Below are 16,120 nucleotides of genomic sequence, written 5' to 3'. Positions count from 1 at the left end.
AATTTTCCACAGTTTGTTGTGATCCACACAGTTAAATGCTTTGGCATAGTCAATAAAGCAGAATTAGGTGCTTTTCTGGAGCAAAGGTGAGAATGGCCTTGTATTATATTTTAATAAATAAAGATTAAATAACTTCTACTCTATTATTGTATTCTGCATGAATGAATTTATTATCTATAAATCTTTGGATAAAGAACTTTTATTTACTGTTGAGTGTTTCTTTCACTATTTTAGAGAGCTGGCAGACATTGAAGGTTTTGTCCAGCTCCAAATAAAGTTTATTTTGCATTAAAAATTTATTTTTAAGTGATTATTTCTGCCAGTGTTTTACCTTAGAAATATCTCAAATATATTTAAAGTGTTTTTAAAGTATCTACAGTTTTTTAAACTTTGACAATTTGTTCTGTATTTAACATTTTACTTGAAAATACTTTTAAAATTTATATAAAGTTTCAAAAAGATATATACTTTTCCTTTTTTATGTAGCAGTGAAATTGCTGAATTATATAGTGTCTCTCTTTAACCTTTTGAAGAACTGCCATACACTATTTTACCTTTCCCACCAATAGTTTATGAGGATTCTGTTTCTTTATATCCTAATCCGTGCTTACTCTCTGTCTTTTTTATTGTGGCCATTTTATTATGAAGTCCTATCTCATTATGGTTTTGATTTGCATTTCTCTAGTAAAAACTGATGTTGAGCATCTTTTTATGTACTCATTGAACATTAGTGTATTATCTTTGAAAAAATATGTCTGTGGCCCTTTTGAATATTTTTAGTTAGGTTGTGTCTTTTTACTTTTGAGTTATGAGTTGTATGTTCAGGTGTAAGTCCTTTGTATGATGTATGATTTGCAAAACTTAAAAAAATTTTTTTGCTAAGGGCTTTCTTTTCACTATTCTATGAGGTATAAAGAGTATAATCTTGTTGAAGTAATCTGTGTAGTTTTTTTATTGTGTTGATTATGCTTGTGGTGTTTAACCTAAGGCTACATACTTACATACTTAAGTATGTAACTTAAGACTATGTATTTTCTCATGTATTTTCTTCTAAGTGTCTTATATCAAGGGGTGTGATCAATTTTGAGCTAATTTTTGTGTATGATGTGTGGAAACAATCCAACTTCATACTTATGCATGTGACCACCCATTGTCCCAGCGTCACTTACTGAAAAGGCTATTTTCCCCATTAAACTGTCTTAGCACCGTTGCTGACATTCACTTGATGGTGGATGTATAGATTTATTTCTGGACTGTCAGTTCTATTCTGTTGATCTGTATTTTATCTTTAATGCCACACTGTTGTTTACTGTAGTTTGTAATTGAGAAGCGACAGTCCTCCAGGTTTGTTCTTTTTTTAAACAAGATTGACTTGTTTATGCTGGGTCCCTTTAATTTCTATTTGAATCTTGGAGTTTGTTCAATTTCTGCAACAAAATCAACTGGGATTTGATAGGGCTTATATTGAATTTATGAATTAATTTGGGGATTATTGCCATTTAGCAATATTAAGCCTTTTGGTCCATGGACCTGGGATGTCTTTCTATTTATTTGGGTTCAATTAAAAAAAAATGTTTATAGTTTTCAAGAGTATAAGTTTTGAACTTATTTTGTTAAATTTATTCCTAAGTATTTTATTCTTGCTGGTGGTATGGTAAATAGAATTTAAAAAAATTATTTTCATAATGTTTATTGCTAGTGTGTAGAAATTGATTATCCTGCAACCTTGCTGAACTATATTAGTTCAAATAGTTTTATAGTGAATTTCTTAGGATTTAGTGTAAGCAAGAGTATATTATCTGCAAATAGAGATAGTTTTACTTCTTTCTTTTCAATCTAGAGGCCTTTTATTTCTTGGGTAATTTTCCAGGATAGAACCTTTAATACAGTGTTGACTAGAAGTGCAAGAGGAGACACCCTTGTAATCGTAGAGAGAAAACATCCAGTCTTTTACTATTAAATATTATGTTTTCTGTGGAGTTTTTGTATGTACCTTTTATCATGTTGAAGAGTTTGCTTTCTGTTCCTAGTTTACTCTGTATTTTTTATCATGAACAACTGCTGGAATTTTTTCAAATATTACTTATGCATTTATTGACATGGCCATGTAATCTTTGTTTTTTATTCTGTTGTTAATGATGTATTATGCTAGCTGCTTTTTGGATGTTAAATCAACCTTGCATTCTGGAATTAATCCCTTTTGAGCCTCATGTATAATTTTTTAAATATGTTTATGAGTTTGGTTTACTAGTATTTTATTGAGAATGTTTGCATCTATATTTATAAGAAGTAATAGTCTTTACATTTTTCTTACAGTGTTCTTGTCTGGTTTTGATATTAGGGTAAACAGAATCAGGAAGCTTTTTTTGTTCCTATTGTATTTTTCGAGGAGTTTGTGAATTGGTATTGATTCTTCTTTAAATATTTAGTGGAATTCAGCAGTGTAGCCATAGGAGCCTGGGTTTTTCCTTGTGGGAAAATTTAAAATTATTAATTCTATCTTTTTACTTGTTAGGGATCATTTTGGATTTTCGGTTTCTTTTTTGTTCTATTTTGGAAGTTGGTGTCTTTTTAGGAATTTGTTCATTTGATTAACCTAATTTGGCATATAGTTGTTCATAGTATTCTCTTATGATCCCTTTTATTTTTATTTCTGTAATATTCATATTAATGGCTCCTTTCATTCCTGATTTTGATAATTGGAATGTCTCCTTCTTTGCTTTGGTCATCTATTGAAAGGCTTGTTGATTTTGCTCATATTTTCCAAGACCTAGCTTCTGGTTTTGTTGATATTTTTTGTTGTTCTCTATTCTGTATTTTATTTAGTTCCCTTCCATTGTTTATTATTTTCTTCCTTCTGTTTGCTTTAGGTTTGCTTTGTTTGCTCTTTTTTGAGGAGTGTTTTTAATGTGTTTTAAAATAATTATTCTTTTAATATACTAATTAAGAGCAGAGATAGCTTGATGTGAAGTTAAATTCCTCCTTGCTACTTGCTAGCTTTTTGGCCTGGGACAAGTTAGTTTTAGAAGAATTATCATATAAAAGTAAGATGATAGCACATATATTACTGGTGGCTTTGAAGATAAATGAGGTAACATATTTAGTGCTTAGATGGACCTGACAATTAGTAAGTGCTCAATAAATGGTAATGATTAGTAGTTGTTAAATATTCCACTTAGAGTTTTGCATATTTGTATTTATCTTAGTGATGTCTTTTAACAAATAAAGGAAGTATATCCTTTTAAGCCTAGTTTACAGTCCCCAAACTTTTTGGCACCAGGGACCAGTTTTGTGGAAGATTATTTTTCTACAGGCCTGGGGTGTGGGGGTGGGGTAGGATGTGGAGTGGATGGTTTCATTAAGCCCTTTACATTTATAGTGCGCTTTATTTCTATTACTTCTATTTATTGTGTACTGTATTTCTATTATTATTACATTAGCTCTACCACAGATCATCAGGCAGTAGATCCCAGAGGCTGGGAACCTCTGCTCTCAGTTCAATTCAGTTGCTCAGTCATGTCTGACTTGTTGCGACCCCATGGACTGCAGCACGCCAGGTTTCCCTGTCCATCACCAACTCCCGGAGCTTACTCAAACTCATGTCCATTGAGTCGGTGATGCCATCCAACTACCTCATCCTCTGTCGTCCCTTTCTCCTCCCACTTTCAGTCTTTCCCAGCATCAGGGTCTCTTCCAATGAGTCAATTCTTGGCATCAGGTGGCCAAGGTATTGGAGTTCAGCTTCAGCATCAGTCCTTCCAATGAATATTCAGGACTGATTTCCTTTAGGATGGATGGTTTGATCTCCTTGCAGTCCAAGGGACTCTGAAGAGTCTTCTCCAATACCACAGTTCGAAAGCATCAATTCTTTGGCACTCAGCTTTCTTTATAGTCCAACTCTCACATCCATCCATGACTACTTAAAAAACCATAACTTTGGCTGGACAGACCTTTGTTGGCAAAGTAATGTCTCTGCTTTTTAATATGCTGTCTAGGTTGGTCATAGCTTTTCTTCCAAGGAGCAAGTGTCTTTTTAATTTCATGGCTGCAGTCACCATCTACAGTAATTTTGGAGCTCTAGGTGATCAAAAACTTTGAGTTAGTAGAATCTGAAATGAGATTTTAGATCACTGAAGTCTCTTCCTGTGACTGTCATAGGCTTCGTAGCTCTATTTTATTTTGGAAAAAAGTATTTAAAAATGAGTATTTTTGAATACATTCTTGGTAAATAAATGAACTGATAGAACTGTAACCTGGGTAACCACCCAATTTGTTTCACAAGTGTTGACTGATTAAATTGATCATTTATGTATTTTGTGGATCATCATTCTTTGCTCTATATGTTTGCACTCAGATTCTGGCAATTAACCGTGGAGAAAATTTGAAGATACTGACTGTCAAGGTTAACATTCCTGATGGAGTAAAGAAAGAGTTCTGCAAGTGGTGCATACAAAACAGGTTTTTACAGAATTTTCTTTCTTTCATTTTAAAAATGCTTTATCGAGATCTATATGGAAAGATGTCCGTTGTGTTAAAAAATAAACAACAGATAGATATGTATCTTTTTTACATTTTTATAAAAGGTGTGTGTTGAAATAGGAACTATCTGGCAAGTATGTAAGAATTATTAATAATGGCTATTTCTGGGAAGAAGGACTTTCAGTTTAATCTGTATCATATAAATCTTTTATGCTGCTGCTACTGCTGCTAAATCGCTCCAGTCGTGTCCGACTCTGTGCGACCCCATAGACAGCAGCCCACCAGGCTCCCCCGTCCCTGGGGTTCCCCAGGCAAGAACAGTGGAGTGGGTTGCCATTTCCTTCTCCAATGTATGAAAGTGAAAAGTGAAAGTGAAGTCGCTCAGTCGTGTCCGACTCTTCATGACCCCATGGACTGCAGCCTGCGGGGCTCTTCCGCCCATGGGATTTTCCAGGCAAGAGTACTGGAGTAGGTTGCCATTGCCTTCTCCAAATCTTTTCTAAAGAGCGTTTTTTCTTTTTTGAAAAAGATGAATTAACAGAAACATATTGTGTATAGTATATCTGAAGTCTTTTGTTCATTAAGGATAATTGAGATAGAATTTTATCAGATATCATAGAATAGTGAATGAATTACTGGCCACTAGCCTTTTTTATTTTTTAAAATTAGCTTTTAGTGTCAGTGCATGGGATAGTCTTATAGTAAATCATTCTGTCCCCAAATGTTTGTCATATCACTTTGAGAAAATGCTACACTAAAGTGGTTCTGTAGTAGATTGTCATGTAGTAGATTTAAAGGGAACTATACCCTATATCCATTTCTCTTTTAAATATGGGAAAATGAAAGCTAGATGGAGAGAGCCTACCTTTATCTATAGATACAAAATCGGGGGGAGTGTATTTCTTTGCCAAAGTGGAGTATGTTTCTTTGTCTAAAGGGGTTAGCAAAGCATGTCTCTGTCAAAAACACACATGTAAGCCCTGGGTCTTTTTCATTTGTTTATAGTACTTTCTTTAAAAAAATTTTTTTTTAATTTTAATTTCTTTATTTTTAATTGAAGGATGATTGCTTTACAATATTGGTTTGATTTCTGCCATACAGCAGCATGAATTAGCTATAGGTGTACTTATGTCCCTTCTCTCTTGAACCTCCCTCCCACCTCCCACCCCTGCCTGCCCCTCTGGGTTGTTACAGAGCCCCAATTTTACAGTACTTTCTTGACCCATGTAGGAATCTGAGGTTTGTGACCTCTGTCTTAATCTGTGTGCTTCTTTGTACACATCTTATGTACCGTGTCTTTTGTATTGTGGGATTTTAATTAAAGTGCTGCCCTTCTTAGTATTTATTCAGAGATGTTTAACTGTTGAGTTAGAGGAAGAATCATCGCCATAACAGTATTACACACTTAAAAGACTACAGTATAGTATAAACATTACTCTTATATATGCTCTAGGAAATCAAAAACATCATGTAACTCACTTAATTGTGGTACTTTATTGTGGTAGTCTGGAACCTACCTAACTGACAGTATCTCTGAGGTATGCCTATAACAGCGACAGAATATAAAAATAATAACTGTGTCTTAATTCACATCTTAGTTCTCTCTACCTCTCATGACATCAGGAATAGGTGACAGTAGGGAGAAACAGGGTTAGGATGGAAGGAAGGATATATGTTCTACGTAAAATTGCATTCATTCAAATTAAAAAGCAAAACTGTATTCTACTCAAGTAATACCCTTCTATGGAAGGGATTCAGTTAGTTGTTCTATAGCCTTTCGTGTGTGTGTGTGTGTGTGTGTGTGTCTTTGTGCACTCTGACTTGTGTTTGTTTGTGACCCCATGGACTGTAGCCTGCCAGGCTCCTCTGTCTATGGAATTTTCCAGGCAAGAATACTGGGGTGGGTAGCCATTCCTTTCTCTAAGGGATCTTCCCAACCCAGGGATCAAACCCAGGTCTCCTGCATTGCAGGCGGATTCTTTATCGCAGAGCCACCAGGGAAGCTCTTGTATCATATTATAAATGCTTAAATATTTGTTCACTGAAATTTAGTTAATTTCCTAGCTGAGAGAAGTAAGGGAGATGACAGTGTCCCTAAAGTGTATTAATGGTTTATTAAGAACGATTGATAAAATATTAGTATTTTTCTATTCAAGAGCTGTTGAAGGATGCAGGCAGAAATGCTGTAGTTGTAGAGAACACAGAAGGGGTAGGGCTGAATTTGTTTGTCCTTTTTAGCTTGTGTTTTTATCTTACTATTCTTTCTCAAATTTCTACTAATGATGGGTTCTCTGATATTTATATTTATCAGTATGTATGCAGATATACTGCCTAATAGAGCAGTACAACCTCAGGAATAGAGTGAGTTCTACTCAAGAATGACAAGAGGCAACGAATAAAACAGAGTTTCTCCTTTACTCAGTCTATTTTAACTCTCAGGAAGAGATTGCTGCTGCTGCTGTTGCTAGGTCTCTTCAGTCGTGTCCGACTCTGTGAGACCCCATAGATAGCAGCCCACCAGGCTCCCCCATCCCTGGGATTCTCTAGGCAAGAACACTGGAGTGGGTTGCCATTTCCTTCTCCAATGAGTGAAAGTGAAAACTGAAAGTGAAGTCACTCGGTCGTGTCCGACTCGTAGCGACCTCATGGACTGCAGCCTTCCAGGCTCCTCCGTCCATGGGATTTTCCAGGCAAGAGTACTGGAGTGGGGTGCCATTGCCTTTTCTGCAGGAAGAGATTAAGAAATAGTAAAAGAAGGATACAGTGCTTATCTTAGCTTCAGGTGCCATAACAAAATACCATAGACTGGGTGGCTTAAACAACAGAAATTTTCTCCCAGTTCTGGAAGCTGGAAGTCGAAGATCAAGGTCAGGCTGACATGGATTTTGAAGGGAACCCTCTTTTTGGCTTGCTTCTCATTATGTCCTCACCTGGCATTGTGGAGAGGCGGGTATCTGATGTTTCTTCTTATGTGGGCACTAATCCCATCATGAAGACCCTGCCTTCATGACCTCATCTAAACCTAATTATCTCTCAACAGCCACATCTCCATCCAACTTAGTGGTTAGGGTTTCAACATACTAATTTTAGGGACATAATTCAGTCTATAGCAGTGCTTCAGTAATTTTTGTGACTTTCTTATAGCTTAACAATTTTGACCATTATTAATAATGCCTTGGGGACTCTCCCCAGAATAGGTTTTTCCTTCCTTAAGTTTTGTGTGTGACCATGGTTACCAGGTTTTTAAAAATAAGAACTCCAGATGTCATAGTAATAATTTTCAGACATCACAGCCTCTCCTCACAGATTATGTTACTTTGGCTTCAATAAAGTTTCTTCCCCCCCTTTTCTTTTCCACTTCCCCTCTCCTCTTCCAGGAGCCCTTTTATGGTCTTATTCTTGTTACATCAGTGTTAGTATAGGCTTTTCTTTTTTGCAGGTGGAGACCACGTGGCTTTGCAAGGCCAGAGTTAATGAAGATCTTATACAACTCATTGGATGATTCCTTTAAACGCCTTATTTATCCTCTCCTTTGTAGAGAGTTCAGGTATGCATCTTGTGTTATTTAACTTTGTGTACTGTTTACTTTTACGTATGGTAATAGGCCCATAAAAGCGTGCAGTAAATATTTGTCAATCCATTAACCAAGCCAGAGAACTGAGTCAGAATCACAGAGTCTTAAATTTAAGCCTAGATTTCAATCTGTAGAGGCATTCACATGCATAGATCACAAAACATAGCTCTTAATTACAGTATACTTTTCAAATCTTGACCACTTAATGTATACCCCTTCCAGTTCTGCAATACAGTATTTCAGTTTGACAACCAAGCCAAACAAATGGTTTTATTGATGAGAGATTTGGCTTGGGAGAAACAAACTAAGCAGTTAATAGAGAAGTTAGTTGGCAGCAGTTTCAGAGGTAAGAGAGCCAAAAAAGGCATAAGGAAATCAGTAGAGTGCGTGAGGAATATGTTACTATGAGAGAAAGCTAATATATATGTTTTAAACTCCAAATGGGAGTTGTTTGGAGGAATAATTATCAGCAGTGATGAGCAAATATTATGAGACTGTTAAAGTGACCATCTAAATGGACTAGCAGAAGAACTAAGGTTTACAAAGAACTGCAAAAGAGGTGAGGTACTGAATTATTTGTAGGGGAGGAGATGGACAGAAATGTTGGGAGGTAAAAACCCTCTCTTCTGCCTTTCTCTAACCTTTATCTTGGTAGTTAGCCTTTAGACACCAGCCATGCCTTCATATATTCTTTCCTTTGTGCTATGGATTTTCTTTATTCTGACTTATTTAAAGGTTTTAGCAAGAGTCACCAGAAACTAGAAATTGTAGCCATCTCTTCAGCCTCACTAGAATTTATAGCAGCCTTTGTGTTTGTCTCTTTTTCCTTTCCTGGACTTGACTGTTGACTTTGGAGGCATTAGAGTAGGGAGTGAGCAGATACTTTTAAAAAGGACATATAGCTCCTTTCTGTCCAACTTCTTTTTATCAAGGTCGTTCATTGTCTTGATTCATCCTTTTTAGCCCAGACATCCCTTAAATATATTGTTTCTTTTGGAACCCTATCTCATTTCAAGTCTGTGAAGTAACATAACTTGCTTTTGAGTGCTGGGATATAATGTTTTTAAAAAGGGCTTTTGTTCTTAATGAAGAAAAAAAATTTATCTTACTAAAATTTTAATTCCCTTTTTGCTATATATTTATCATTTTCTTATTTGCATATAACATCCAGTGGTGCTTTTGACATTTTTGTATATATTTGATGTGAGTATTTTTATTGCCTGTAGAATAATCTCATTGAGATTTAATATATTCAGTTTGGTGTGGGATATTTAATGTATAATTCTTCTCTGACTTTAGCAGTGGCAAGCGAGAGCACTTCCCTTCCCTTTTTCTAAAATGCCTGTAGTTAAAAAAATATATCTTAATTCCAGTCCATAAGTTGGTTTGCAGACATTGTCTACCGATGTGTCACTTGGTAGAAACACTTGTAATTACCTTAACAGCGTTGAGAGGGAAAACCCCTTAATATTTGTTTCTTAAAGAAAAGTACTTTAATTCTCTAATTAAAAAGAAATTTGTCCAAATGTAGAAAAATTGAAAGAATGAGTAAAACACAAAGAAAAAAAAAAGCACGTACTTCCACTAGTTAGTTTGCCAGACTTTTTCTCCATTCATGTGTGCATATTAAAAGAGATCATATAGACTATATTATTTTGCAGCTACTTTACTCAGTTGACTAAGATTCATAGTCTGCTTCTACATTTTTGTTTGCCTGACTTCATGATCAGTTATCCATGTTTCCTTTTTTTACGCATACCTCTTTCATCAAGACTATATTATCAAATGTTGTCTTCTATACTGTCTTTTATTGTATCTTGATTTTGGCTCCTCTTTATCTCCATCTTTACTAGGAGAAAATATATCCGTGATTAGTTCAGGATATCATTGTTTCTTATCTGAATAACTGTACTAGGGTCATAGATGATCTCTGTCTTGAATTTCCTAATACATATTCCACATTGCTGTCCTAAAATTCCCATCGGATTATTTCACACTCTTCTAACTTAAAATCCTTCAGTGGATCTTCTTTGTCTCCAGAATGAAATCCAAGCTCTTTAGAAAAACCTTTCCTCTGCAGCCCTTTGTCTTGATATTTCTTTTTACTTTTTTGTGTGATATTACTTGCTTTTTCTATAAATGAGCCATGAACTTTTATATATGCTGTTTTTATTGCCTGTAATATTTTCTCCTATGCTCTTCAGCCACTCTTCCTACCTTTGTTTGCTTAACTATTACTTATCCTTCTTGATTCACCTGGGAAGACATTTCTTTTAGGAAGTTCTCCTAATTTAGCCATCCCTGTCATGTATATTGTACTCATCTATTTAATTTTTTTGTTTCTTTCACTAAACAGTGATCTCCAGGACAGGGTTTTTTTTTTTTTTTTTTTTTTAGTTTTATATCTCTCACACTGAACACAGAACCTTATGTAAGACTGAATGCAGATGCTCACTCAATAAATAAAAAGTGAAGATTTAGAAATACTTATAATGATATTTGCATGTTGCTTGGCTAAATACAGGGAGAATGATGTTGAAATATTAGACAAAATGGGGGAAAAGCCTTAAGAAACTGAATTAAGCCCCCAAAACAAATGTTTGTTAGCTTTAGTTAGTTATGTATGCCTTTAGATATGTAGATAATTCTATCTCAACACTGACCCGTGCTCTGAATTGCTTTTGTTTTTGTGGCCATTGGCATGTACTTTTTTTTTTTTAACCTTGTCTAATAGAGAAGAGATACTTTTTATAGATTCTTTTTGAATTTCAGTAGATAATACATTAAGAACTTTTGTTAAGTAGATGAATGATGTAAAACTTAGTTTCCAAATGCCTCTTAAGTCCAATGTGCTCAGTCGCTTCAGCTTCAGTCGTGTCTGATTGTTTGCGATGCTATTGACTGTAGCCCGCCAGGCTCCTCTGTCCATGGGATTCTCCAGGCGAGACTACTGGAGTGGGTTGCCTTGCCCTCCTCCAGGGGATCTTCTCGACCCAGGGATATAACCTGGATCTCCTGCAATGCAGACGAATTCTTTACTGCTGAGCCACTGGGGAAGCCCTTAAGTCCAATACAGACATACATGTTTTTATCCTAGAAAAAGTTTTAAAATTTGACTTTTAAAAGCTTCTCTGGATAAAATTGGAGAGTTATTTATATGAGGTATGGTTCTGGACTGGTATTAGTATCTGTGATCATGTCACATCACTGTGAGAATGCCAAAGGGGATGGAATAGAATGAGAAGATGGCATTGAGAGATATTTAGGTGAAAGGTATAAAACTAAGTATTGATGGAGGAGGCTACTTGGGTTCAATAATTTATCACTAATCATATGTTTATATTTTTAATCAGCTGATAAACTTCAATTTGACATTCTATGTAATGTCCAAATCTTTTGATATACTCTGTCTCTATCATATACACAGATAAATATCTGTGTACATGTAGATTACTTATATAAGGGAGAGCAGATGGAGAAGAAGGGCAGTATGACAAACTCTGCAGGTTTGATGCCACAAAATTGTTTGTGGTACATGTATTATTGAAATTAGCAAAAAGAGACTAAATGCAATTTTGTATGTGATTTTTTTTTTTTTTTTCTATTAAGTTACTTTGTTATAATGAATGCACTAGTGAGGAATAATTGTACAAAATAAATTGTGTTCTTTCTCTGGAAGAAAATTTGAATGAACTAAAAACTGAATACTTTATCTTTTTTTTTCTCCTTTTCTGTTTCTAAAGAGCCAAACTAACATCAGATGCAGAGAAGGAGTCAGTAATGATGTTTGGACGGAATCTTCGTCAGCTCCTTTTAACAAGCCCTGTCCCAGGGCGTACCTTGATGGGAGTGGATCCCGGTTATAAGCACGGTTGCAAATTAGCTGTAATTTCTCCAACTAGTAAGCATATCTTTCATTTTTTTGGTATAGAAGTTCGTTGGTCATAAATTTCACTTCATGTGTTTCATGAGAATGTGGAAATAATCTTAATTTTCAAGGAATAGAAGATGGTTTACTCACAACAAGGGATATGGGAATCAGAATCATACTTCCTGTTTGTCCTGTTTGTTGACCTAAACACTCAACTTTTACTTTATGCCCTTCCCTCGGTCACAATGGAGATATTGAGGATTAACTGGGTTCAGACATTAATAACTTTATTTATCCCCCATCAAAATATTTGAAAAATATTTTGTTGTGATACATTTATGTATGATGCATTTTTATACTGTATATATTTTAAATACCACAAGTCATTTTTATTGTTTTGTCCAGTCAGTAATTTTTTTTCCTGTTTACTCATTTATTTGCCCTTTCTGTTATCTTCATTTCTTTCTACATTACTGTGTCCATTTGAGATCGTTTTCTTTCTTCCCAAAACTCTAGCCTTTTACTTTTTAATGTTGATCAGGTAGTGAAAAATTGTCTCAATTTTTTTTTTCTTGACTGAAAGTTTCTGATTTGCCTTCAGATTTGAAAAATATTTTGCTGGGTATAGAATTCAAGATTGGCAGTTATTTTCAGTAATTTAAAGACGTCCTTTTTCTTTTCTGACTACTATAGTTTCTGTTTAGAAGTCAGCCAAAAATCTTATTATTGTTTCTTTGAAGGTAATAATTTTTTCCTCTACTGATAAAATTTTTTCTTTTTGGTTTTCAAAAGTTTTCTTACATACTTAATAGTTCTTTGTGTGTGTATTGTTTGTTTTGAGGGGAGAACATGAATTGTGCTTGCGGTTTGTAGAACTTCAGATCTTTTTTCTGGAATTCTAATTACATGTATTTTAGATCATTCAATTTCTTCTTCTATTTCCAGTTCTTTTATTTTCCATTGACTGTCTTTATAATTAATCCTTTATTCTGCTATGTCTAGATCAGATCAGATCAGTTGCTCAGTCATGTCCGACTCTTCGCGACCCCATGAATCACAGCACGCCAGGCCTCCCTGTCCATCACCAACTCCCGGAGTTCACTCAGACTCACATCCATCGAGTCAGTGATGCCATCCAGCCATCTCATCCTCTGTCGTCCCCTTCTCCTCCTGCCCCCAATCCCTTCCAGCATCAGAGTCTTTTCCAATGAGTCAACTCTTCACATGAGGTGGCCAAAGTACTGGAGTTTCAGCTTTAGCATCATTCCTTCCAAAGAAATCCCAGGGCCGATCTCCTTCAGAATGGACTGGTTGGATCTCTTTGCAGCCCAAGGGACTCTCAAGAGTCTTCTCCAACACCACAGTTCAAAAGCATCAATTCTTCGGCACTCAGCCTTCTTCACAGTCCAACTCTCACATCCATGCGTGACCATAGGAAAAACCATAGCCTTGACTAGACGTACCTTTGTTGGCAAAGTAATGTCTCTGCTTTTGAATATGCTATCTAGGTTGGTCATAATTTTCCTTCCAAGGAGTAAGCGTCTTTTAATTTCATGGCTGCAATCACCATCTGTAGTGATTTTGGAGCCCAGAAAAATACAGTCTGACACTGTTTCCACTGTTTCCCCATCTATTTCCCATGAAGTGGTGGGACCGGATGCCATGATCTTTGTTTTCTGAATGTTGAGCTGTAAGCCAACTTTTTCACTCTCCACTTTCACTTTCATCAAGAGGCTTTTGAGTTCCTCTTCACTTTCTGCCATAAGACTGGTGTCATCTGCATATCTGAGGTTATTGATATTTCTCCCGGCAATCTTGATTCCAGTTTGTGTTTCTTCCAGTCCAGTGTTTCTCATGATGTACTCTGCATATAAGTTAAATAAACAGGGTGACAATATACAGCCTTGACGTACTCCTTTTCCTATTTGGAACCAGTCTGTTGTTCCATGTCCAGTTCTAACTGTTGCTTCCTGACCTGCATACAAATTTCTCAAGAGGCAGATCAGGTGGTCTGGTATTCCCATCTCTTTCAGGATTTTCCACAGTTTCTTGTGATCCACACAGAGGCTTTGGCATAGTCAATAAAGCAGAAATAGATGTTTTTCTGAAACCCGCTTGCTTTTTCCATGATCCAGCAGATGTTGGCAATTTGATCTCTGGTTCCTCTGCCTTTTCTAAAACCAGCTTGAACATCAGGAAGTTCACGGTTCACATATTGCTGAAGCCTGGCTTGGAGAATTTTGAGCATTACTTTACTAGCGTGTGAGATGAGTGCAATTGTGTGGTAGTTTGAGCATTCTTTGGCATTGCCTTTCTTAGGGATTGGAATGAAAACTGACCTTTTCCAGTCCTGTGGCCACTGCTGAGTTTTCCAAATTTGCTGGCATATTGAGTGCAGCACTTTCACAGCATCATCTTTCAGGATTTGGAATAGCTCAACTGGAATTCCATCGCCTCCACCAACTTTGTTTGTAGTGATGCTTTCTAAGGCCCACTTGACTTCACATTCCAGGATGTCTGGCTCTAGGTCAGTGATCACACCAACGTGATTATCTGGGTCGTGAAGATCTTTTTTGTTCAGTTCTTCTGTGTATTCTTGCCACCTCTTCTTAATATCTTCTGCTTCTGTTAGGTCCATACAATTTCTGTCCTTTATCGAACTCATCTTTGCATGAAATGTTCCTTTGGTATCTCTGATTTTCTTGAAGAGATCCCTAGTCTTTCCCATTCTGTTGTTTTCTTCTATTTTGCATTGATTGCTGAGGAAGGCTTTCTTATGTCTTCTTGCTATTCTTTGGAACTCTGCATTCAGATGTTTATATCTTTCCTTTTCTCCTTTGCTTTTCGCTTCTCTTCTTTTCACAGCTATTTGTAAGGCCTCCCCAGACAGCCATTTTGCTTTTTTGCATTTATTTTCTATGGGAATGGTCTTGATCCCTGTCTCCTATACAATGTCACGAACCTCATTCCATAGTTCATCAGGTACTCTATCTATCAGATCTAGGCCCTTAAATCTATTTCTCACTTCCACTGTAAAATCATAAGGGATTTGATTTAGGTCCTACCTGAATGGTCTAGTGGTTTTCCCTACTTTCTTCAATTTAAGTCTGAATTTGGCAATAAGGAGTTCATGGTCTGAGCCACAGTCAGCTCCTGGTCTTTTTTCTGCTGACTGTATAGAGCTTCTTTCTCCATCTTTGGCTGCAAAGAACATAATCAATCTGATTTCAGTGTTGACCGTCTGGTGATGTCCATGTATAGAGTCTTCTCTTGTGTTGTTGGAAGAGGGTGTTTGTTATGATCAGTGCATTTTCTTGGCAAAACTCTATTAGTCTTTGACCTGCTTCATTCCGTATCCAAGGCCAAATTTGCCTGTTACTCCAGGTGTTTCTTGACTTCCTACTTTTGCATTCCAGTCCCCTATAATGAAAAGGATATCTTTTTTGGGTGTTAGTTCTAAAAGGTCTTGTAGGTCTTCATAGAACCGTTCAACTTCAGCTTCTTCAGCGTTACTGGTTGGGGCATAGACTTGGATTATTGTGATATTGAATGGTTTGCCTTGGAAACGAACCGAGATCATTCTGTTGTTTTTGAGATTGCATCCAAGTACTGCATTTCGGACTCTTTTGTTGACCTTGATGGCCACTCCATTTCTTCTGAGGGATTCCTGCCCGCAGTAGTAGATATAATGGTCATCTGAGTTAAATTCACCCATTCCAGTCCATTTCAGTTCGCTGATTCCTAGAATGTCGACATTCACTCTTGCCATCTCTTGTTTGACCACTTCCAATTTGCCTTGATTCATGGACCTGACATTCCCGGTTCCTATGCAATATTGCTCTTTACAGCATCGGACCTTGCTTCTATCACCAGTCACATCCACAGCTGGGTATTCTTTTTGCTTTGGCTCCATCCCTTCATTCTTTCTGGAGTTATTTCTCCACTCATCTCCAGTAGCATATTGGGCACCTACTGACCTGAGGAGTTTCTCTTTCAGTGTCCTATCATTTTGCCTTTTCGTACTGTTCATGGGGTTCTCAAGGCAAGAACACTGAAGTGGTTAAGGTCTAATGTGCTATTAAATCCATCCATTGAGTTATTTAAGGTACTATGTTTTTAATGTTTTGAATTTCCATTTGATACTGATAAAAAAAATGAGTTATAGTTGTATGGTGAACTTCTTCACCTTTTTTTTT

At 36.3% G+C, this 16,120-nt stretch overlaps 1 protein-coding gene across 2 annotated transcripts in view; it reads left to right on the top strand.

Moving 5' to 3' along the window:
* SRBD1 (S1 RNA binding domain 1) overlaps nucleotides 1–16,120 on the top strand; it is a 238,278-nt gene that overhangs the window by 45,321 nt on the left and 176,837 nt on the right. For both annotated transcript variants that reach the window (XM_025260955.2, XM_025260954.2), the window contains exons 10-12: nucleotides 4,355–4,458; nucleotides 7,919–8,026; nucleotides 11,797–11,954. In XM_025260955.2, the coding sequence (XP_025116740.1) occupies nucleotides 4,355–4,458; nucleotides 7,919–8,026; nucleotides 11,797–11,954 (370 nt within the window). The remainder of the gene's footprint in view (nucleotides 1–4,354; nucleotides 4,459–7,918; nucleotides 8,027–11,796; nucleotides 11,955–16,120) is intronic.

This window comes from Bubalus bubalis, chromosome 12 (genome assembly GCF_019923935.1).
Source record: "Bubalus bubalis isolate 160015118507 breed Murrah chromosome 12, NDDB_SH_1, whole genome shotgun sequence".
NCBI classification, from domain to species: domain Eukaryota; kingdom Metazoa; phylum Chordata; class Mammalia; order Artiodactyla; family Bovidae; genus Bubalus; species Bubalus bubalis.
The sequence above is the reverse complement of the archived record's forward strand: the minus strand, read 5'-3'. Positions and strand labels throughout refer to the sequence as shown.